At 40.9% G+C, this 25,595-nt stretch overlaps 1 protein-coding gene and 1 non-coding gene across 5 annotated transcripts in view; one reads left to right on the top strand and one right to left on the bottom strand.

Annotated features, from left to right (window-relative positions):
* Window positions 1-1,104: 1,104 nt before the first annotated feature.
* On the bottom strand, window positions 1,105-1,211 carry LOC112308232 (U6 spliceosomal RNA). Its single transcript, XR_002975151.2, has one exon. It is a non-coding gene; the product is annotated as a U6 spliceosomal RNA (small nuclear RNA).
* Window positions 1,212-18,352: 17,141 nt separating this feature from the next.
* The window catches only part of GNL3L (G protein nucleolar 3 like), a 45,671-nt gene continuing 38,428 nt past the window's right edge, over window positions 18,353-25,595 (top strand). The window contains exons 1-2 of one of the 4 annotated variants that reach the window (XM_024564349.4): window positions 18,353-18,437; window positions 20,621-20,686. In XM_024564349.4, coding sequence (XP_024420117.2) covers window positions 20,668-20,686 — 19 coding nt within the window. In that variant the 5' untranslated portion in view covers window positions 18,353-18,437; window positions 20,621-20,667. Of the gene's footprint in view, window positions 18,546-20,620; window positions 20,687-25,117; window positions 25,254-25,595 lie in introns of those variants that run through there. The other 3 variants (XM_024564348.4, XM_053917225.2, XM_045198632.3) reach the window with 3 other exon arrangements.

Raw genomic sequence — 25,595 nt, 5'->3', positions numbered from 1 at the left:
ACCTACAATTCTATTATGTGTCCCTAGGCAGCTCTCTCTCCCATGTTCTACAGCAGCCATTTTAAACCTCCCCTCTCCTCACAAACACCCAACCTCTCCATCTGTCCCCTAATCCTCAGCAGATGACCCCACCTCCTACTTCGCAGATGAAACACAAGTCACTGAAAAGGAAGTTTTTGACTTTTTGCCACCAAACATACAGAGCCTATCACTCGGTCCTTCCCATACGCATCTAAACATACTCAGGTCTCTTCCATCTAAAAGCAAATTAACAATTACCAAAAAGTCTTCCTCTCCAATCACCTCCCTCTCCTCTCTATAAACTTCTCAAAAGAGTCGCCTACACTTAACTGTCTAATTTTCCCACTTCCCACTTATCTTTCAACCCACTCCAATCTGCCTCCACCACTTGCCTGATACTGCTCTCTCATCAAGGTCCGCCGTGGCCTGTGTCACTAAATCCAGCAGAATCTTTTCAGAGGTAATCCTACTTGACTTTTTGGTAGAATTTGATCCTGATGACTACTCCCACCTCCTTAAGCCACTTCCGTGACACTACACTCTTATTTTTCTCCTACTTTCTTGGTAATTCCTTTTTACTTTCCAGGCTCTTTGTCCAACCTTTAAATGTTGGTGCACATTAGGACTTTGGCCTGAGCTCTCTTGTCTTCTTTCCCTATATTCTTTCCTTCGAGTATCACATTTGCTCCCATGGCTTCAATTGTCATCTCTTTACTGATACCAGAAGTCCAGATATTTCTTTTTTTAAAGTATATTTTATTGATTATGCTATTACAGTTGTCCCATTTTCCCTCCCCTTTATCCCCCTCCTCTCGGCATCCCCTCCCTCCAGCATTCCCCCCCTTAGTTCATGTCCATGGGTCATACATATAAGTTCTTTGGCTTCTCCATTTCCTATACTGTTCTTGACCTCCCCCTATTTTGTACCTACCAATTATGCTTCTTATTCCCTGTACCTTTTCCCCCATTCTCTCCCCTCCCCCTCCTGGTTGATAACCTTCCATGCGATCTCCATTTCTGTGATTCTGTTCCTGTTATAGTTGTTTGCTTAGTTTGTTTCTGTTTCTGTTTTTTTTTTGTTTTTTAAATATGGAACGCTTCACGAATTTGCGTGTCATCCTTGAGCAGGGGCCATGCTAATCTTCTCTGTATCGTTCCAATTTTAGTCTATGTGCTGCCAAAGCGAACACTCTGTTTCTGTTTTTGTTTTAGGTTTGGTTGTTGATAGTTGTGAGTTTGTTGTCATTTTACTGTTCATAGTTTTGGTCTTCTTTTTCTTAGATAAGTCCCTTTAACATTTCATATAATAAGGGCTTGGTGATGATGAACTCCTTTGGAGATATTTCTGTTGACCCTTGTATTCAACTGGTTACTAGACACCTCTGCCCGAATACCCCAGAGACACCCAAAACCTTAGCTTCTTCCCAACTCAAGGCATTCTCCTCCCAACCTGTTTGTCCTTCTTTGTATTTTACCTTAGTGACTGACCTTAGTCAAAGCAGAAACCTGAGCTATACCCCTAATTCTTCTCACTGTTCAACCCCCCTGCAATCACCAAGTCCTGTTATTTTTACCTCCTGAATATCTCCCAAATTTATTTATGTAGTCTCTTCATTTCTGCTGCCACTTCCCTAGTCTAGGCCAGCATAATTTCTAACCTGCAATAATGTCACTGCCTTCCCATTTCAGTCTTGTTTCCTGGAATCTATTCTCTACACTGTAGGCAGTGTGATATTTTGAAAAGGTAAGTCAAATCATATTGCTTTTGTGTTTAGAACCCTTCAATGAATCCCCATTGGCTTAAAAGGAAACCTACCTTCTGCAACAGGGAAGATTAAGTTGGACCCTGCATGATCTGGCCCCTCCCAGCCTGTGGAGACTCCACACGAGTGAAAGCTGAAATTTTTAGACCATTTCTTAGTCTCTCTATCTAGCCTTTGCATATGCTGTTGCCTCTGCATGAAACTGTCTCCACATCTCCCCAACTGGACTTCATTTGTTCTTCAGATCTCTACTGATTTTATGAATGTCTTTTGAGCACACACTATGGGCCAGGAACTATATGAAGCACAAGTTCCATAGTAGTGAATAAGACAGACATGAACAAGATTGTGGTGAGCAAAGTTGGACCTCGAATTTCATACTCTGATGCTGGAGGGACCATAGAAGTAAACACACATAATTACAACACATAAACGTGGATAATTACTAATTGTGATAAGGCTATAAAGGGACAGAATAGGGTGATAGGAAAGATAATAATGGATGGGGGCAATTTATCTTAAGCGGTCAGACAAGCTCTGATATTTGAGCTGAGACATGAAGGAGTAAGAGCAGATGATGAGTGGAGGCAAAAATGTTTCAGGCAGAGGACACAGCAAGTGGGAGGGCCCTGGGGGGAAAGGGAAATTGTATACCTAGGAGCAGTAGGAAGGCTGGTGTGGCCGGAGCATAGTGAGCTGAGGGGTGGGAAATGAGGTCGAAGAGGTAGGCAGGAGCCAGATTATGTAGGGCTTTATTGGCATGGTAAAGAGAATAGGTCTTATTCTATAAGCAAAAACAAGGTATTGAAGCAATGGTTTTATTATTTATTTATTTATTTATTTATTTATTTATTTATCACTCACAAAACGCAGTATTTATTTCTAGGGCACTTCTGAATTTAGAAGGAGAAAAAGATTTCAGTTAGGTAATTAAATATGCAAATGCATGTATATAAGTGTATGTGCATACATATATATACATGTGCTTTTCTCCAGTAAATTAATTTACAAGTATTTTTTTCTTTATTTTTATTGTTGACACTATTACAGATGGCCCCATCTCCTCCCCCTTTGCCCACCTCCACCTAACCCCGGCCCCCCTTCCCTCTGGCCATCACCACTCTGTTATCTGATGTGGGTCAAATTGCAGAAGATATTGAAATTGATTTGAGAAAAGAATAGAAAAGATCAAAATGTATACTAGGCTCAGTATCAAGAGTATGTTTCATGAAACCTTTGTTTTAGTTTGTATCACAGATGAACTGAATCATGATGAAATAGTACCTCTCTCTTTTAAAAAAGATTTTATTTATTTATTTATTTTTAGAGAGAAGGGAAGAGAGGGAGAGAAACATGGATGTGAGAGAGAAACAGTGATGGGTTGCTTCTCGTACCTGCCCCAACTGGGACTAACCTGCAACCCAGGCATGTGCCCTGATCAGGAATGAAATGGGCAACCTTCCACCTTGAGGGAGGATGCCCATCCAGCTGAACCACAGCGGTCAGGGCAACAGTATCTCTTTTATAGATAAATCCTGAATATACTACATTGAAAGGTTTTAAGCTTGGGATTGACATGATATAGTTAATGTTTTAAAAAGATCACTTTGGCTGCCACGGGCTGCACTGGAGATGGACAAGATTAGGAGCCTGCTGTCATCAGATGATGGAGAGTGGACTAAGGTGGTTTGTGGTGGTGGTGGGGGATGGAGAGAGGTAAACAGATTTGAGAAGTATTTAGAATTGAAAGGGCTTGGAGTGGTAGCTTGGGGGTGGGAGGGAAAGGGAGAAATCAAGGATGCCACCCAGAATTCTGGTTGTATGGAGCCACATCATTCACTGAGATGAGGAAGACAGAAAGAGGGATGTGTTTTTCAGAGAAGGTCAAGAGTTTAGTTCTACATGCCATTGAGATAACCAAGTGGAGAAGTCAAGCCAATAGCAGTACATCCCAGGGGAGAGGTCAGGGTTTCAGATATAAATGAGAGTTGTCCATATAGAGATGAGAGAAGAGGTTAGTCTGAAACAGAGCAAAGAAAAGAAGAGGATCTTTGACTGAGCTCCAAGGAAATCAAACGCTAGAGGTTGGATGAAGAAGCAGGAGGTGGCAAAAGAGACTGAGACAGAGGTAAAGAGATAAGGACATACTGGGGGATGTGTTGGTGATGTTTCAAGAGTGCTCAGAAGTCAACAAGATGAGAATTAAAAAGGGTCCTTTGGATATGGACCCCTGATAGAAGTAGTTTTGGAGGAGTGGTGAGGGTAAACACCAGAATGAATGCAGAGTGAACATATAGCCCTGGCTGGTGTGGCTCAGTGGACTGAGTGCCATCCTGTGAAGCAAGGGGTTGCTGGTTCGATTCCCAGTCAAGGTACATGCCTGGGTTGTGGGCCAGGTCCCCAGTAGGGGGTGAGTGAGAAGCAACCACACATTGATGTTTCTCTCCCTCTCTTTCTCCCTCCCTTCCACTCTAAAAATGAATAAATAAAATCTTTTTTAAAAAAAAGAGTGAACATATATACCATTGATGAGAGTCTAAATTGATACAACTACTCTAGAAAAAGTTGGACATTTTCTAGTAAAGTTAAATGATGCACATATTCTATGACCCAGCAATTGTAGGGATATATCCCAGAGCAGTGGTCTTCAACAGTGTGGTCTGGTGATCCTGGGGGCGTGGTGGGGTAGTAGGGTAGGGAGCCAAAACCATAATACTAGTTAGATGTCATTTGCTTCTTTTATTTGCATTCTCTCAAGAATGTAGAGTGGAGTTTTCCAGAGGCTATGTCACGAGTGATATCACAATAGATTGAATGCAGAAGCAGATATGAGAATTCAGCTGTCTTCTATTAAGCCATACAGTAAAGGGATTTGCAAAAATATAAAACAGTGCCACTCTTCTCACTAAATTATTTTCATTTTGGAAAATAGTTATTTTTCATAAAAATATGTTATTTGTGTTAAATGTAATAGGTTTTTTATAGTTATTTTAAACTTAATATACTTAAGCTTTCTCAGTTTTCATTTCTAATACAGCAAGTATCAATTGATATAGTCCACAAAGACCAAACCTCCTTGGGGTCTGCAATGGTTTTTAAGAATATCCTTAAATGAAGTCCTGAGACCCGAAAGTCTGAGAATTGCTTCCCTAGAGAAATCCTTGCACATCTGTACTGAGAGACAGTACAAGAATGTTCACCAAAGCCTGTTTTTAACTATGAGAAATGGAAACAAGAGTATAGGATGAACAAATTGAGACATATATAAAATACTATATGAAAATAATAAATGAATGAAGTGTAGTTACATGTGTCAACATGGATGAAACATAGGAAACCTAACACTGATGCAAAAAAGTCATAAATAATGTTTATATAAAGTGGAAATTGTGTAAAATTACACAATATATGGGTGCATTCGTATGTTGTAAAATCATGGAGAAAAGCAAGGAATAAAAAATAAAAAATTTAGGACAGTGGTTACTTCAGGGGGAGGAAGGAGGTGTGACTAGGGAGGGCTGGCTACGCAGAGGGTTTTGTCATTCAAAAATGATAATTTTTTGCAACTGGGTGATGGGTATACAGGTTATTTGTTTTATTATGTATTCAAACTGTACATACATGCGTATTCTAAAGTGTGTAATATATATCTTGAAAAAGAAATAAAATTAATTCAAAAAACAGGAATAGAATAGTCCTGGCTGGGTGGCTTAGTTGGTTAGAGCATCATCCTATGTATCAAAAAGTTGCAGGTTCGATACTCAGTCAGAGTACATTCCTAGGTTGCAGGTTGGAGCTCTTGTGGGGGGCACATGCGGGAGGCAGCTGATTGGTGTTTCTCACATCGATGTTTCTCTCTCCCCATCTCATTCTCTCTCTCTCCCTTCCTCTCTCTCTAAAATCAATAAACTATCCTTGGGTGAGCATTAAAATAAAAAAAAATAAAAGAAAAACAAGAATAATTGGATAGAGTGCTGGTAGGAGTAGCTTATTACAAGACCATCTCTGAAGTCAGAATAGAACAGCTCCCTCCACCCCACTGAAGTACAGCTAGGTGTGTAGGCAATGCCCTTGAAAAAGCTGGTTGTGAATGCGCACACTGCTCAGAGACATAATGTGATGGTAGGAGGATGATCAAAGAGTAATTTTTTTAAAGATAAGAGATACTAGACTATGCTTGTTTGCTGCTGGGAATGATCCAGTAGAGAGGGAGGGGATGAAGACACAGGAAAAAAAGGGAATAATTCAGGGAAAGGAGGGGGTAGGATCTGGGGCACTAGGCCTCAGAGAAGAGGTGAGGTCCTCGGGCCCCTCACTGTAACAGGAAGAAAAGAGGCAAGGATGAATGCAGACACTGGGAGGTTTAGAGACCCAGTGGTGGGAAGATGAGGGCCCTGTAACAATTCTATGTCTGGGGGCTTCTATTTTGTCATTGAAGCATGAGGTAAGGTCATTTTCAATAGAGAGAATAGAAATAGTAATCAGTCTTTCTTCACAGCATGGCTGATAGAAATTTGTTTTTCACTACTGATAGTTTAGAATAAAGTTTCAGCTTCACACTAACGTGCATTTTTAGGACTGTTGTCAAATTTGGGAAAATCTGTTTAGTTCCTTTCATATAGGAGCTGTTAAATTTCAGGGCAGTTCAATTTTCTTGTACAGTGACAAACCTTCAGCACTCTTTGATCTTTCACTGTTCATTAACCAGGGGCTTGGAAGGGACCTGTGCAAACAAGGGGCCCAGAAACTTCATTGACTTCTACAAAAATCTTCCTCTGGCCTCTTAGAATTACCTCCTCCTGCAGAAAGCATTCTCTGATTTTCTCAAGCTGAGATCCTCCCACAGGGCTTTATTCCTGCCACTCAGTGGACTTTTCCCTTTCTCTCTGAGCAAGCTAGGTCAGTCTCCTTCACCACAAGGAGGGAGCTCCAGAGTAAGGAGTCAGGACACACTTACCTTGGCTTGGGAGTCAGGCAGACTGAAATTTGGTGTTTTGCGCCTCGGGTGCACAGACAGAGTAGGATTTATCCTGATCCTCGGTTCATGATATACCGGTACTCTCACCATTGGTCCAACCTAGGGCTTCACTCCTAGCTGTTCTGTGTGACCTTCAGCAAATTTCTCATCACTTGGAGTCTCAGTTTTTCCATCTATAAACTGGGGATGATACTAATAATACCTACTAGATCAGAGTTGTAAGGATTCAATGACATAATCCGTGGAATACATGCAGTCCCTGGCACCTAATGTTTAATGAAAGCTAGCCCTGCATGTGATTGAGATGGTATTACCAATGTAGGATACAGTAGTGAATGACAAAGGCCCAGACCCTGCTTCCTGGGCTCATAGTCTAGTGGGCACCATACAGAAGAGTGCAGCCCTGATATATCGAAATGACTTCATTGTTTGTTTCTATTTCTCCTCCTTACTTTTTACTCTCTTCCCCCGAGTTCACCATCACTGTCACCACCTCTCAGATATCCACCCATCTCTGTCTCTATTTTGCTTTCTCTTGTCTTTCTGTTTATAGCTCTCCGGCTTTTTCTCTTTCCTGTCTCTAATATTCTCTCTCAATTTCTCTCCCCTTCTTGCTCTTGCTTTCGCTCTCACTAGATTGCCTACATTGGGGGGATCACCTTGTCTCCATCTAACTTACGGTTCTCACTTGGTCCGTGTCTCCATCCTCACATATATAATACATTTTCTCATCTGCTTCTGAATTTCTGTGTTCCCGAATTTCTGTCTTTTCTGTTTCTCTTTCTATTTCTTTTGGCTTCTTGGCTTCTTTTCTGTCTGCCTTTCTGTCTCCATCATTCTCTCCCTATTTATTTTATCACTGCCTATTCCAGAGTCCTCATCTATTTGTGTTGCTGCATTCATCTGTCTCTGTTCCCCACCTACCTTTCTCTATTCTCACCTTTCTGTTCTAATCTCTGTCTTCACCACCCCCCAATATTATTTTTTTTCTGTTTCTATCTCTCTCTTGTGCACCCACATCCACCTCCCTATGTTGGTCTTCTTGCTCCCCTTCCCTAAAAATTGATTCTCATTTTTCTCTATCACCCCTTTTCTCTCTCTGTTACCATCATGTTGGGTTGCTCTCCTCAAGTGCCTGTTTCTGGTCTCAATCCCTCTATCCCTCCATGTGTTTCATCTGTTTGCTATCTTGTCTCCAGCTCCCCATCCCTCTGTGTCTATCTCTGTCACTGAGTATGTAGTCAAGAGTATGGTTGCTTGTGCTAGATGGTTTGGGTGCCAATCCTAGTTGTGCTACTGACTTGCTGTGCCTCGGTGTCCTCATCTGTAAAACAGGGATAACAGTACTTGCTTCACAGTATGACTATGAGCATTGCATGGGCTAACATGTGTACAGCTTGTAGAACCATGCCTCAGACATAAATGCTCAAAAGTGTTAGTTTCTATATCATTAACCTCTTCCTCCTAATCTTCATCACCCTCTTTTCTATCTTTATCTAATCCCAGTCACTCCCGCTCTATCTACCTGGCTGTTATCATCTCTGTCTCTGTCCCATCTCTTCTCTTCTCTTCCTCTGTACATTCTTGCCTTATTTCTGTCAGTACCTCTTTCTCTGCACAGTCCACTCCATCTTTCTGTATATCGTTCTGTCTGCATCTTTCTTTGCTTACCCCCATTTCTGACTGTCTGCTCCCACCTTTCAGGCCCTATTTCTTGGTCTCTGTGTTTTTGTTCTCATTTCTCTATCTGTTAGAGAAATATATCTGTCCCTATATCTATCTTTATTTATCTATTTCCTTTTAAAAAAGTCTTATTCTGTTTCTTTGTCCTCATCTCTGTGTCTTCCTCTGGCCTCTCTGGACAATTTAGATTGGAATTGGTCTGGTAGATAACGTGGAGCTATAAAAAGGTTTAGGAGAAAGAAGTGGGCCTGGCAAGAAGTGAGTGGCAGGGTGTGGAATTTCATGGCTCTGCCAAATCCTCCTGAAAGACGTGGCCTCTGAGGTCAAGGTTAGCATAAACCCCTTCAACTCAGCCTCCTGAAGAAAGACAAAGAATGCTGCAGTTATTGGGAGGACCAGGAAGGGGTATTTTTCTGAGTGAAATTCCATCCGGAAGCTGGAATCCAGAGCATTTCCTGTTGTAATGCTTATTCCAGACTTGGAAAGTCTGAACTTGCCACGTAGCATGTGCAGTCTATGCATATATTTCTACAGTGAAACAGAGATGCATACGGAATCCTCTGCCTTTAGAGATGCAAATATGTACAGAGACATATGGATACACAAAGAATCCCAAACCCTCACAGTTGCAGATACTCCAAGACATGAAAAAGCACACAGAATGAATCACCCACTGCTGGAGATGCAGATGTCCACAGGGACATTGAAAGACCCGTGGAATTACCCCCTCACAGCTCAGGGACCCAGGCAAACAGATATAGAAAAATAGCTACACAGAGAATTATCCAGCTAATTTCCCTGTGAAAAACTTTTCTTTTTCATTCTGATATTTTTGTATAAACAGAAACATACCAGATAATTATGTATAAACACACATTTATAGAAGTGTGAACGTTCATATACAATCACAAATATCCAAATCAACAGAGAACCACTCACAGCCATTGCTTTGCTGGAAGTGCAAAGGCAGTCAATCTCCCTCTGGCCCCCAAATGACAGACATGCTGTCCTTTGGTACCCTCTCTTTGTGAAGGCACCACCAGGTACTCAAGCTAGAAACTTGACTGTTAGGAACTAGACTGAAATAATTTAAAAACCCAGGTATATTTTTTCCTCAAAAAATATAAAATGACAAAAATGGCATAGGAAGGCCCTGGCTGGTGTGGCTCAGTTGGTTGAGTGTTGTCCTGCAAAGCACATGCCTGAGTAACAGGGGGAGAGTGAGAGGCAATTGATAGATGTTTCTCTCCCGCTCTTTCTCCCTACCTTCCCTCCTCTCTAAAAATAAATAAATATTTTAACAAATTTAAAAAAATGGTGTAGGAAGAAGTAGAGAACTTGAATAGAATACTAAATATTAATGAAATTGAAATAGTAGGCAAGGACCTTGTTTTTCCCCAAATCCAGGCCCAGGAGGGTTTACAGGTATATTTTGCCAGACTCTTAAGGAACAGTTACTTTTCTTCTTATGTAAGTTATTGCAGAAAATGGAAAAAGCAGGGAAAGCTGTCCAGCTCATTAGTCTAGTATTATCTTGACATCTTGACTCTAAAGCCAGATAAGGACAATTAAAAAAAAAAAGAAAATTATAGGCTTATTTCACTTACTAATATAGACACACAAATCTCAGATAAAATATTAGCTAATCAAATCTAACAGTATGTTAAAAATATATCACGGTCAAATGAAGTTTATTCCAAGAATGCAAGGATAATTTGTTCAGCTTCAGAAGAATCTATCAATGTAATTTACCTTAATAGACTAAAGGAGAATAATCATATGATTCTGTCAATTAATGTAGGGAAAGTACATTACATGCCTACTTATGATAAAAGCTCTTAGTGAACTATGAATTGAGGGCAAATTTCTTAACTTGGTGAAGTTTACATAGCCAAACTTTACAGCATATTTTATACTAAATAAGAAAACTTAAGATAATTTCCTGGAAGATTGAGAATGAAAATAGATATTTACTCTCACCAACCACTGTTTAACATAGAATGGAAAGTCTTGGTCAATACTATAAAGAGGGAAAAAGAAATGAGAGGTGTAAGGATTAGAAGAGAAGAGGAGAAACCAACAGATTCAACAGAGACTATTAGAATTAAAGAGTTCGGCAAGGTTGCCAGGTACAAAGTCAACTTATAAGAATCAACAGCATTTCTTTTTTTTTAAAATTTGATTGATTGATTGATTGATTGAGAGAGAGAGAGAGAGAGAGATCGAATTGTTGCTCCACTTATGTATGCATTCATTTGTTGATTCTTGCATGTGCCCTGACTGGGGACTGAACCTGCAACCTTGGTAGTATCATGACGATGTTCTATCCAACTGAGCAACCTGGCCAGTGCATCAACTGTATTTCTTTACATTAGCAATAAACAACTAGGAAAAAAGTGATAAAAAATAAGATACCTAAAAGTAATCACTAGACCAAAATAAAAACTTTTCTTTAGAAATCTTAGGATAACAGAAAACAAACAGAACAGACTGCATGGTAAAGTGCTTTTAATATATAAGCATATAACTAAAAAAGAAAAATACTTAAAATAATATGACTATATTAACACCAAAACATCTTTTGTATCAGTAAGTATAAATGGTCTTAGCTCACCTATTTAAAGAGAAACACTTTCCATTGGATCACTGAGCAAAACCCAACTGCTGTATTCAAGAGAGACAACTAAAACAAATCTATTCAGAAATGCTAAAAATATAAGAAAGGGCAAAGGTATACTAGTTAAATGCCAATAAATAAAGCAGTCTTAATGATCAGACAAGTTGAACCCTCAGAATGAAAGGCATTAGTTAACTGTGAAGGTCCTTATAAACAAGGAAAGACTGAGGAACTGTCACAGATTGGAGTAGATATGATGACTAAATGCAATGTGGGATCCTAGGTTGGATCCTGAAATGGAAAAAAGAAAGCTAAAATCTGAATAAAGTCTGGTGTTCAGTCAATAGCAATGTACCAATGCTAATCTGTTAGGTTTTTTAAAAAATATTTTACTTATTTATTTTTAGAGAGAGGGGAAGGGAGGGAGAAAGAGAATCTCTTAGTTTTGAAAATGAAGTTACACATTTACATGATGGGCAACTAGGTGACATATCTTTGCAACTGTTCTTCAAATCTAAAATTATTCCAAAATAAAAAATTATTTTAAAAGGCATTAACTGAGGCAAAAAGGCCATGATTTGCAATGAGAATATAGAGTTATGCCTTTTTTTTTTGTACCAAATAACAGCAGTTTTACAAAGCTGAAATGTTAAAAGGTACAAGGAGAAATAGAGAATGGATTGAAATACACTAAAAACAGGAGAAATTTAACTCATCTTTAGGGTAGGTCAAATCAACAACAACAAGAACAAACCAGTGAGAATGTAGAAAACCTAAATAACAAAATCAATATTAAGAAGAAAATTTCAGTAAATTTCAAAAGTGGAACTAATACAATGTTTTCTGATCACAAGTGGATAAAACTAGAAATCAATGTAAATGGCTTTTCCATCTGAATATGTTCAAAACTCTATCAAACAACTCTTGGGTCAAAGGGGAAACTCAAACCAAAGTTGCTGAATGTCTAGCCGATAATGATAATGATAATTAATAATTAATAATAATAATTTCTAGGCACTACATATCAGAATCTGTGGATACAGATAAAGCAGTGGTCAGAGGAAAGTTCACAGCCTTAAAATACTTACATTAAAAATGAGTGAAAAAGAAAAAGCAAGCATCTGACTCAGAAAATTAGAAAAAGAAAAACAAAACAACTTAAGGGGAATAGAAGGAAAGAATTAACAAAGAGAAAAGTTCAAATAATTGACTTAGAAAACATAACAGCAGAACTAAGAGATGAGCCAATTCTGTGAAAAAGAAATATATAAGCCATTAAGTAACATAATCAAGAAAAGGAGAAAGCACAACTATACAAATTCAGAAATGAAAAGTTGGGCATAGTCATAGTATGAGGACATTTCAAACAACATAAAAGATTTCCTCATAAAACTTTATACAAATTGTTTTAAAGACCTAGAAGAAATGGAAAACATCCTAGGAAAATACACCAAAACCAAGTCTATTCAAAAATTTTTATTTATTTAAAAAGTCCTCACACAAGGTTATGTTTATTGATTTTAGAGAGAGAGGGAGGGAGGGAGGGGGAGAGAAAGACAGCAAGAGAGAACATTGTGTTGTTGCACTTATTTATGCATTCATTGGTTGATTCTTGTATGTGCCTTGCCTGGGAAGGGGATCAAACCCACAATCTTGGTGTATCCAGACGATGCTCTAACCAACTGGGCTACCTGGCCAGGGTCAAAAGTGATTCTAAAAGAGAGAAGTTCATTTAGACCAATTTCCAAGGAAGAAATATGGTTCTAAAGAGTTACCTTCCCCCAAAATACCAGACCATGATGCTCTTACAGGGGAGGTCTATTAATGCTGGAAAGCAGATAATCTGAATGCTACTTTTATTTTCCTAAACCTAGATAAAGAAGGAACACTTTCAAATTCTTTCAAATTCTTTTTATGAAATGAGTATAACATTGATACCAAAAGCTGACAAAGATTCCACAAGAAAAAGAAAATGATAGAGCAATCTTCACTTATGAATATTAATACAAAATCCCCCATAAAATATTAGCAAACAAAATCCACAACTGTGTGGGGTTAATTCCAAGAATGCGAGAACCACTCAATATTAAAACTAATATATCACCCTGGGTTGTGTGGCTCAGTGGATTGAGTACAGGCCTGCAAACCAAAGGGTTGCGGGTTCAATTCCCAGTCAGGGCCCATGCCCAGGTTGCAGGCCAGGTCCCCAGTAGAGGGCGCTCAAGAGGCAACCACACATTGATTTTTCTCTCCCTCTCTATCTCCCTCCCTCTTCCCCTCTCTGTAAATATAAATAAATAAAATAAAATAAAAAAGAAACTAATATAAAATAATATTTAATGTCAACTATAATTGAAAAATAAATAAATCTCCCCAAAAGAATCATTCAATATTAGGAAATTCATTAATAAAGTCTGATATTTTAAATCTAAGGATAAAAATCTTATTTTCAGAGATGCAAAAGAATCATTTGACAAAATTCAACACCCATTCTTTATTTAAAAATGCGCAATTGCCCTTACTGGTGTAGGTCAGTTGGTTGGGCATTGAACTGCAGGGCAGAAAGTTGCCAGTTTGATTTCTGGTCAGGGCACATGCTTAAGTTGCAGGTTTGGTGCTGGTCTGGGTGCATACAAGAAGCAGCTAATCCATGTTTCTGTCCTTCTCTTTCTCCCTCCCTTCCCCTCTATCTAAATTAAATAAATAAGTAAATAAATATTTGAAACGTTCAATAAAAGAGGAACATATGGTTTTTCCCTTGATATAGTTACGTCTGTGCATGCATGTTTTTATGTGTCCCCAAATCCAGCTATCCATCATTTCACTTAACCAGCAAACACTAGCAGCATTCATACACTAAAATCAGACACCAGGTAAGGGTATATACCCTCTCCACTACAATTTAACATTCCTATTGGAGGCAGTAAGCATTGTAATTAGAAAAGACAAAGAAATTAGAAGTATACCATTGGAATGAATGAGGAAAAGCTATCATTATTCATAGGTAAGATTGTATAGCCAGAAAACCCAAGCAAACTAATTACTACAAACAAGATAATTCAGTAAGGTAGAGGATATAAAATTAATATATGGAACTCATGGAAGAGAAAGCTCCATTTATTAGAGCAACAAATAAGATAAAATACTATCTTAGTCCATTGGGGCTGCTGTAATAGAAAACCACAGACTAAGTGGTTTATAAACAACAGATATTTATTTCTCACAGTTCTAGAGGCTGGGAAGTCCAAGATCAAGGCATGGGCAGATTCAATGTCTGTTGAGAGCCTGCTTCCTGATTCACAGACTGCCTTCTTCCAGCTGTATCCTCACATGGTAGAAAGGGCAAGAGAGCTCTTGGGGGCATCTTTTCTAAGGGCACTAATCCCATTCATGAGGGCTCCACCCTCATGACCTAATCACCTCGCAAAGGTCCCACCTCCTATTACCATCACATTAGGGATTAGGTTTCAAAATATAAACTTTGGGGGTACACAAACATTCAGTGTATAGCAAATACTTAGAAACAAACTTAAAAAGAAATGTCCAAAATCTTTTTTTAGAAGATTTTATTTATTTATTTTTAGAGAGGGGAGTGGAGGGAGATAGAGAGGGAGAGAAACATCAATGTGTGGTTGCCTCTTGAGCACCCCCTACTGCGGACCTGGCCTGCAGTGCAGGCATGTGCCCCGACTGAGAATTGAACCAGCAACCCTTTCATCTGCAGGCCAGCACTCAATCCACTGAGCTACATCAGCCAGGGTGAAATGTCTAAAATCTTTATGAGAAAACATTTATAAAACTCTGGAGGAACAAATGGAAAGGCATCCCACATTCTTAAATAGGAAGACTCAAAGTTATGAAGATATCAAAATAACTTATAAGTTTAATATAAGCTCATTAAAAATATAATTTTCCCTTGAAACTAGACAAGCTGAATTCAATTTTGAGTGGAAAAATAACAAGCAAGCACAGCCAGGATATCTCTGAAAAGGAAGAACAATGATGGAGGACTATTGCCACAATATGCTGTGTAAAAAACCAAAATGAACATTTATGTACCAAAACTTAAGAGTCTATGGGTCACTTGGGAGGTTCTACAATCTGGATCAGGCTCTGTTGATCTCAAGTGGGCTATTTCCTGAGTTGGTGGCTTGGCTGGAGACTGGCTGCTATAGGACGCCTTGGATGGGAGGACCAGGCTCATTTGTACATGTGTCTCACATTGCTCCAGCAGGCTAGCCTGCATATGTTCTCATAGCAGTAGCACAGTTCCAAGAGAGGAAGCAGAATATGCAAGAGTTTTTTCAAGTCTCTGCTTATATCAAGTTTGATATTATCTTGTTTGTTAAAGTAAGTTATATGGTCAAACTCAGAGTTAGTATGGGAGGGAATTACCAAAGGGTGTGGATACAGAGACGCATGACAAATTGGGGTCATTAATGTAATGCATCGCAAAACTATCTCCTCAAAACCTAGAATTCATAAAAGAAAACACAGATAATTTTTTACATAAAAATAAAATTTGCTTGGAAAAATTCATTAGCAAAGAAAAAGAATGACAAACTGGGAGAAAATTTTGACAAGTGATATCATTCAGAGTTTAACATTCATATTGCAGGTAGTAAGCATTGTAATTATATAACAAGATTCTAGAAATCAAAGAAAGGCCAACAATCCAACAGAAAAATGGAAAAAGTATTTAATAATACACTTTGTTGGTGAGGTTGTGGTGAAACAAATAACCCCATACATGGGTGGTGAGTGCGAAATGGTACACCAATGGTGGGACATTTTTGGCAATATCCACCAAAGGTACAGATGTAATTGTTGGAAGTTAATCCCACAGAAATATGTCTGTATGAAATGTCTAATGCACCCAAGTATTCATCAATAGGGGACTGCAGTCATTAAATAAAATATTGTACATCCACATAATGTAACATTTTGGGGAAGTACTCCACCCACTTTCATACAATGACTTTCTATATGTACTGGAAGCTCTCTAATGCTGATATGGAAAGATCTCCAAGAAGTATTATTAAGTGAAAAAAGCAACATGTATAACAGTATGTGTAGTATCTTACTATTTGTGTAAAAACATGAGGGAAATAAGAATGGGAAGAGTTGAAAGTGAATTTAAAAAATAGAAAAAACCTCCCTAAAGTAATAGCTATTCGTTGAATATGTGAAAACCCAGAAGCCCTGGCTGGTGTTGCTCACTGGATTGAGCGCCCGGCCTGTGAGCCAAAGGGTCGCTGGTTCAATTTCCAGTCCGGGTACAAGCCTGGGTTGTGGGCCACGTCAGGCCCCCAGTAGGGGGCATGCGAGAGGCAACCACACATTGATGTTTCTCTCCCTCTTTCTCCTTCCCTTCCACTCTCTCCAAAAATAAATAAATAAAATATTTAAAAAAATGCTTCATGTATCCTTTTACAACTTGCATTTTATCTCAGCGTTGTGATTTTTAAATTTATTTATATTGATACATGCAACTCTGGCCCATTTTCTCTGCTGCATAGTATTCCCTTGTGGGGCTATACCACTATTTATTTATTAATTCTCCTGTTGGTGAACTTTTAGATTGTTCAGATTTTTTCTCTATTACAAACAGTTCTGCAATGAATATTCTTGCACATGCCTCTTTGTGTATATCTATAAGAATTTCTGTAGGACTTAAAATTCTATGGGATGGATATACACACATACAGACATATATGCATCTATGACAGTAGAATTGCTGGGTCCCAGGGCTATTTGCAACTATTCTGGATACTTTCTAATTGTTTTCCAAAGTAATAATACCAATTTTCACTTCTATGAAAAATTTCATTACAATTTTTTCCTTATAGTATGTGCATTTAAAACTGTTTAAAAATCTGTACCTGTCATAGGTTACAAAAATACTCTCAACCCTCTTATATGAAAATAAGTAGGGATCCAGTTTTATTTTTCTCCTATGGTGAGCCGAATTTCCCAATGCTATTCACCAAATACCCATTTTCCCACTGGTTTGTGGTGTAGGTCTATAATTTCACCCATTTAACAAACATTTGCTTAAGTCTGCCTCGTAGCAGTCTTGTGCTGGGTCTTGTGGAGGGTTTGAAGATATATAGCCCGTAGTCTTAAGGATTTCACTCTCCTGTGGAGATACAGCTATGTAAATGTTTCCGATATTAAGTGATTAAGTGCAACAAAGTGCCTTGGGTTTCTAAGTCCGTTGGGAAAATTCTTAGAAGTGACAAGGGTAAGGTATTAATGAAACAGAAGGTTTGCTAACCCCGGCGTAAAGGTGAAGGTGACCAGGGCTGGTTTGGGGTCCACAGGAGTTTTGTGTGTTGTCTATGGTGAAAGATTAGAAACCTTCTATCGATGTTGGGGCGGTGAGTCTTGTGTACGTAAGGCGTATAACTAGGCAGAAGGTGTCATTTTCTGCCTGGATTTGGTGGGGGCACCTACCTTGGTGTAGAGGGGCTCGGCCCTACCCCAAAGTTTAGGCTAGAGGAAAAGGAGGAGCTGGAATTAAATTGTCAGAAAAACATTTTCAGCCTTATATTTATGGTTTTTAGGAGGGGAGACCTCATTCTCCAGCCAGGTCAGGAGCTCCTTGAGATAGTTGGAAGAAACCCTTACTTGCTCCCACTCCAGAGATATAAATTCATTCCCTTCTGCAGGCACTCCTCCGGGTCCTAAGAGAAGGGGTGAGGAGGCGGGGAAGAAGGCAAACGGGTGGGAGAGGCTTTCATGTGTTCGGCTCCTGCGCCTGGCCACGGATCTCAGATACTACAGAAAGAGCAGGAAGGGGCTGCCTACTGGTTTGTCTGGGGCTCTGCAAGCCGGGAAGGTTGCTGGGAACAGCTAACCAACTCACTTCAGGTGAGGAATACTCGGCAAGACATGTGACTCAAGCGGCCATTTTCTCACACCCTGCCCGTCGCCATCTTCCAATGTAGACAAAGGCACTGATTCCCATTCTTGTCTGATACGGTCATGGTTGTCTCCTGGTGTTAAAATGTCAGGAACACGCGTATATAGGCCTAAGCAGAGGGCATCAGAGAAGATTTTGGTTTACAATAGGTTATATGGCCACACCAGTCAAGACGCCGTTAACCCTTCTCGCATTCCCACCTCTTCTCCCTCCTCCACTGTTTCCTAATTTATGGGCCAGCCGGGGAGGCGGGGTCATCGCGGCTGAGGGGAAGGGACAGGCGTACGCGAGATGTCAATCCGAAGCTCCACCTCCAGGAGCGCAAAGTGGGCGGAGCTTCCCATGGGAGGCTGGGATCCGGAAGTCTGAACCCAACGGCGCCAGCGCTGCTTCCGGGCCAAGAGTGTCGTGTCGCTGTTTTCTCCTCTCAGATCCCCGCCGGAAGTGGAGGTAAGAGATGACTCTTTTTTATCCGTGAGCATTGAGCCAGCCGACCGCGCGGGGAGGGTCGTCTATTCAAGGTGAAACAAGAGGCGCACTCCACTCAGGAATAGAGAGGTAAAGAGCCAGCTTCCAGGGAAAAGGGCTCAGATGAAGGGCAGGGATCGTTGCGCACGTGGACATGTGCCCAAATGCACTCTTTCGGGGTAGAGAGGCATGGCCCCACCCCATTTAGACAGCTCTAGACCCGGTACACAATGTAGAGTCATAGACTCCCGCTTGTGTGGAGAAGCGTCGAGTGACCTCCTCCCTTCGTGATAGTGAGGCTGCATTCCGCAGTCTCCAGGTGTAGACCTCCCCGCCCCCGCTTTGCCCTGTCCGTAGGTGTGGCGATGTCGACCCCACTCGTGTAGAGACCTGGCCTCTTCTCCAGGAGGCTGACAGGCACAGACCTCTGCGGGCGCTAAGGCGCACACAGATCCGCCTTGATGCACCTCTTCTCTTAGCTTAGGACAAGAGGCTTTGATGTATTTCCCTCTCTGCACCCGCCCTTGGCCGACCACCAATATAGTGGAGCTCAGTAATTTAATATACGGAGAGGGGAAACGGACATCTTTCCCTTCGTGTCAAGACCTAGACACCTCCTAGCCTCGCTCCGGTGTAACTAATAGACGGAAGCCCCACCCCCGCTCCAGCAGAGGCGGTTGATTACACCTCCCCAAATGATTGGAGGCACAAGCCTCAGCCTACCAAAAACCATGGAGATTTACTCCTCTTAGGCTAAGAGTGAGTACCCATTGTGGAAAATCAAACCACTCCTTAAGGAGGTGCTGCTTTACTGAATTTGTGAGGGCTCGACCCCCAAAATTCCCCACAGCAAACTGCAATAGACCATAAACCACAAAGAGGCTGTCAGATCTGCCTTGTGCAGGGTAGAGGGGTTTAGATTTGTTCTCCTGTTTTGAGGTAGACGGAGATCATCCCCTCGGCAAGGATTTAGAATCACCAGATGTAGCAAAGAGGAGACTGCAATGGAACAGAGAGATCTCCCTCTCCCCAGTGTTGAGAGGCAGTGACGTCAGTGATCACCCACTGTTGGTGCATATGGGCTCTCCACTTACTCAAGATTGGGGAGCTTAGTTTTCTCAACATCCAGGGTAAAAACACAGGACCCCTTCACCCCACCCTGCAAGTGTAAGAACCAATCCATTGAATTTATAGCTGGGTTGCCCCACCCCCACCCCCCAATGCAGAGAGGCAGAGTCCTATTCCCTTCAATGTTAGTACACTGCTGACTTCAACCCGTATAAAAGATAAATAGACCTTCCCCATCCCACCTCCCATGGAAGGGTCTAGAATAGCCCACAGCAAGGTGCAGACCTTACTCATGCAAAACTGTAATCTCCCCTTTGTTAGTGTGGTACTAATGTTACCTTGTAGTAAAGACAGGCATATCAGTCCCACCTCACAGACCACCTCAGGGTAGAGTCCCAGGACCATCATCTGTATAACTTAGGGAAGGACAGACCCACCCTTCTCCCCTATGCAGCAGAGATGCACACAACCACTGTACCAGCTTCCCCAGTTCCTCTGCACCCTAGAGTAGAGGGACAGAAGGCATCCTGTCCCCCCCACCCCCAGTCACCAAGGAACAGACATCAACCCCACACACAAGCACAGATTTTCTCTCCTCCCCCAACATTTTGCATTGACCTCAGTCCACATAAACACATTAAAAAACACACACACACACACCTTGTTCTGAGGTCCCTTTTCCTGGGATTTGTCTTTATCCCCTTTTAGGGTAGATGAGACACAGAAGCCCCTACTTAGGAAAAGAAGTACTGTTAATACCTAATGTAGAAATAGATTGTCCTTGCATACTCCCCTCAGTGTAGAGAAGTTCAGTGCTATTCTCTTACCTACAGGGTGGAGAATTGAGGACCAACTGCCCCATTTGATGCATTGTGGCATTGACTCCACCCAGGAAGAGAGGTTTAGACCTAGCCTCCCTTCGGGTAGTGTGACACGGCCTTCCCTGTGTAGCCCAGCTTCAGTGTAGCCCCCTCTCTCAGTCCCTGTAATTGTTAGGGCCTCCTTATCATGTTATTTAACATTTTGCCTTCTTGGGTTTAGAGGATTGTGGCATTGTAGTTTCCCACTATAAATTGGTTCTCCTTCCATTCTGACAGGAGGAAAGCCTGCAGATTTGAACTTATATCCTTTTAAGCTGGTCATCATGATGAAACTTAGACACAGTGAGTTTCTTTTACCACCCCCTCCCAATTCTAAGCTTTAATCAATAGTCATAGTATTTCATGGCAACTTTAAAAAATTGCCCAGAATGTACCAGGTCACTCTGTCTGTATTCTATATATGGTATCATTGTTGTCTTCCCAGTTTCCTGTGAGATAATGCTCCCCTTATCCCACATTCTCATTTTACAGATGAGAAACTGAGGCTCAGCAAGGTTAAGTGATTTGATCTGAGGTGAATAGCAGTAAATACTGTATCATACTGCCCGGAACCCTAACAAACCCTACCATTTTTCTTTTGGTACCATAAATTGTACCAGTGGCTAAGAGAATGGACTCTGGAGCCAGGCTGAGTTTGAATCTTAGGTCTTCCACTTAACTAGTTGTGTGGTCTTGTGCAAGTTGCTTAACCTCAGTCTCTATTTACAAAGTGGGGTAATAATAGTACTTACCTAATAGCATAATAGTATCTGCCTAATAGTGTTTGAGGATTTAATGAGTTAAAATAGGTAAGATACTTAGAACAGTGCCTGGCACTGTGGATGGCACACTCTGTAGACTGGATGGGAGTCATACAACCCCAGTAGTCCTGTATTCTGTATGAATGGTGGCCCTGCCTATGTAGGGCTTGATGAAAAAAATTCAGTACGTTTACTTTATATAATCATAAAAAATATCATCATGAGTCAGACTTTGGTATGTTAATACCAAAAGCAAATAATCATTTTTTCAGGTAATACAAGAAAAATGAACAAAATCAACTATAAGATCATCCAATACTGGATGATAGTAAAATTATTGATAGTGATAAAGAAGACCCTAATTAGTAGGTTACATAGAGTATATGCATACAAAACAACCTCGGCAATTTAAAGTAATGAGGAAGTATTACATGGGAATATTATATAGAAAGGCTGTATTGTATGGAAACAATATTAGATGGAAAGATCTCCAGGATTTGTTAAGTGAAAAAAGCAAGTTGCTAATAACAGTACATAGTATGTTACCTTTAGCAGGAGAAAATAGGCAGAAATAAGGGTATATATTTACATTTGTATAAAGAAATTGAATGATGCACAATAATAAGTGGTTTCTTTTCTTTTTTAAAGATTTTATTCATTTTTAGAGAGAAGGGAAGGAAGGGAGAAAGAGAGAAACATCAATCTGCAGTTGCCTCCCGTGCATCCACCACTGGGGACCTGGCCTGCAACCCAGGCATGTGCCCTGACCAGGAATCGAACCGGTGCCCCTTAGGTTTACAAGCCTGCACTCAATCCACTGAGCTACACCAGCCAGGGCAGTGGTTTCTTTTTAAAAAATTTTTATTTATTGATTTTAGAGAGAGGTAGAAACATCGATTTGTTGTTCCACTTATTTATGCATTCATTGATTGACTTTTGTATGTGCCCTGACCAGGGATTGAACCTGCAACCTTGGCACATTGGATTGATTCTCCAACCAACTGAGCTACCTGGCCAGGGCATAAAGTGATTTCTTATTGTGGTGAGGGGACTGCCATGGCTAGGGAAAGTGTGGGAAGGGAGACCTCTCAAAGTACACCTTTTTATTTTGGAACCCTGTTACCCGTTAAAGAGCAATCATGCACATTTACATTAGTGGCAAAAATGGTGAACATTAAGTTGAATAGAAAAACTTTACTTGTGCACACAAAACAAAGGTTTTCACTGGTGAATTACAACTAAGTATGTAATGAGTAACTGTAATGATTGCAGTGGTAGCTGGGGGCAATGCTGTGTGGTGCAGCTACAGATAACCTTGGACCCAAATGGTAATGATAGTGATTAAGTTTGGGAACATTACTGAGGAGCCCTACAAAGAGTGTTCAAATACAGTTTCAGCTGTTGTACATTTTTTTGTTTTTGGATTTATGTTTTATTTCTGTTGTACATTTTTGAATAGCTAATAAAAAGGAGGGTGTGTTTTATCACTTAAAAGATTTACACTCATCTGCCCTGGCTGGTGTGGCTCAGTGGATTGAGCACTGGCCCATGAAACAAAGGGTCCCGGGTTCGAGTCCCAGTCAGGGCACATGCTTAGGTTGTGGGCCAGGTCCCCAGTAGTGGGTGTGTGAGAGGCAACCGCACATTGATGTTTCTCTCTCTCTCTTTCTCCCTCCCTTCCCCTTTGTCTAAAAATAAAATCCTAAAAAAAAGATTTATACTGATCAGTGATTGGTGGCACAGGTATATAATCCATTGTAGTGGCAGACTGTAAATGTAAGCTGCACAGGGAGGAAAGGGGGTGGCTGATGAATAAGGAACACAATGGAGGCTTCTGTGTTTTGGAAGTTTCCAGGAGGTTAAACAAATGAGGGGTGCCTGAGACTGCTTTCTGAAGTACAAGGAGTTAGAGATGATGATCATAGAAATCACATAGCAGTGGGTGGGCAGGTGGCTGCATGGAGTAGGGGGTCCCTGGAGGTGAGGATGTTGAGGAAGTGGGAAACTGGAGTGTTGGAAGGGACTCAGAGATCACCAAAGTTATCCAGGTTGATGGTGGCAGGAGTTGGGTTGAAATTAAACCTCCAAGCCAGGTGCTTCCATAAATGAGGAAAAGTGACTCATAGGTGACAGGCATAGAAGTGGTCTCAGAAAGAGCAGGATTTTCCTCCCTGCTTATTTTTCTTTTTTGCTTTCATTTTTTTAAATTATATTTTATTGTTTATGGTATTACAGTTGTCCTGATTTTTTACCCTTTACCACTCTCTACCCAGCCCCCCCACTCCCTCAGGCAATCCCCACACTGTTGACCATGTCCATGGGTCGTATAAGTTCTTTGGCTACTCTCTTTCCTATGCTGTACTTTACATCCCCATGACAATTCTGTAACTACCAATTTGTACTTCTTGATCCCTTCACCTTTTTCGCCCATCCGCCTGAGCCTCTTGACATCTGACAACCATCAGACATTCTGTGTACCTGTGATTCTGTTTGTGTTCTGCTTCGTTGTTTATTTTGTTTTTTAGATTCGATTGTTGATAGATATGTATTTATTGCCATTATATTGTTCATATGTTTGATATTCTTAAAGAAGACCCTTTAACGTTTCATATAATAATGGTTTGGTGGTGATGAACTCCTTTAGCTTTTTCTTGTCTGGGAAGCTCTTTATTGGTACTTTGATTCTAAATGATAGCTTTGCTAGGTAATATTGGTTGTAGGTAATTGCTTTTCATCACTTTGAATATTTCTTGCCAATCCCTTCTAGCTGCAAAGTTTTTGAAGAAATCAGCTGATAGTCTTATGGGAGCTCCCTTGTAGGTAACTAACTACTTTTCTGTTGCTACTTTTAAGGTTGTCTCTTTATCTTTAACCTCTGGCATTTCATTATGATGTCTTTTGGTGTGGGCCTCTCTGGGTTCGTTTTGATTGGGACTCTCTGTGCTTCCTGGACTTGCATATCTATTTCCTTCACCAAGTTATGGAAGTTTTTGTTCATTATTTTTTCAAACAGGTTTGCAATTTCTTGCTCTCTCTTTCAGGATCCTGGCACCCCCGTGATGCGAATGTTGGTGTCCTTGAAGTTTTCCTAGAGGCTCCTTACACTATCCTCATTGTTTTGGATTCTTTTTTCTCCTTGCTATACTGATTGGTTGTTTTTTGTTTCCTTATATTCCCAATGATCTATTTGATTCTTGGCTTCATCTATTCTACTGTTGATTTCCTGTAAATTGTTCTTTATTTCACTTAGTGTATCCTTCATTTCTGTCTGGTTCTTTTTTATGGTTTCCATGTTCTTTTTTAAGCTGTTGAAATTCTCTGTGAGTTCATCTGCTCTTCCCCTAAGTTCAGTGAACATCCTTATAACCTGTGTTTTGAACTCTGCATCTAGTAGCTTGCTTGTCTCCATTTTGTTTAGATCTCTTTCTGGAGTTTAGTTCTGTTCTTTCCTTTGGGCAATGTTTCTTCATCTCCTTATTTTGGTAGCCTCCCTGTGTTTGTTTCCGTGTATTAGGTAGAGCTGCTACCACTCCTTGGGTTGGTAGAGTGGCTTAACGTAGGTGTCCTGTAGGGTCCAGTGGCACAGCCTCCCCTACCACCCAAGCTGGGTACTCAAGGTATGCCCACTGTGTGGGCTGTGTACACCCTCTTCTTGTAGTTAAGCCTTGATTGCTGTTGGCAGGTCAATGGGAGGGTTTTATCCTAGCTGATCAGCTGCTAGGATTGGCTGTGACCACTAACCACCAACTTTTGAACATTGTGGAGGATTAGCTGTGCAGGGGTCCACCCCACATAGCATGACTTACCTCTGCAGGGTCCTGGTACCCTCTGAGTCCATCCCCTGAGTGTGCTGCTTATGGAGGTGGTTGAGTAGTGGTGCTCAACATGGTCTGTAGATGTCCACTGGGTGTGCAGGTTTGGGACTTCCTGGGAGGTGCATGCCAAGGTAAACCACTGCCTGTGTTCTGTCCAGGGCCACCTGACACAAGCCAGAAAGCAGTCTGGAGATGGCTGCTACTTGTGTTGGACTTGGAGGTGCCCAGGAGAAGCCAAGCTGTGAACCAAGGCCAGCTGCTGCTAGTGCCAGGGCTGGGGCTACTTAGCAAGAGGTATGGGGCTTGCTGATGCCAGATGCTGCTTGTATGAGAGGATTTAGGAAAATATGAAGCATGAACCAAGAGAAGCCATTTGTATGGAAAAGCTACTGGAAACAGCTTGGGTGAGCATGAAGGTTAGGTGGGGTGGAGCCTCAGGGACTCACCAGGGCGGGTAAACAGAGTGAGCCTGGTTGATAGACTCTCAGATATGGCGCCTGTCTGCTGACTCTGTGGGGAAGGACTCAGAAAAGGAACAGTGGCCTCTGCCAGCTTTCTGTCTGGGAGAAAGTGGCCCTTAGCTCTCGCCCTGGTGCCAGACATTTCACTTCCTCTCTGTATACCTCTGGTGCCTTT

The sequence above is a fragment of the Desmodus rotundus genome, chromosome X (genome assembly GCF_022682495.2).
Source record: "Desmodus rotundus isolate HL8 chromosome X, HLdesRot8A.1, whole genome shotgun sequence".
Taxonomy (NCBI): domain Eukaryota; kingdom Metazoa; phylum Chordata; class Mammalia; order Chiroptera; family Phyllostomidae; genus Desmodus; species Desmodus rotundus.
The sequence above is the reverse complement of the archived record's forward strand: the minus strand, read 5'-3'. Positions and strand labels throughout refer to the sequence as shown.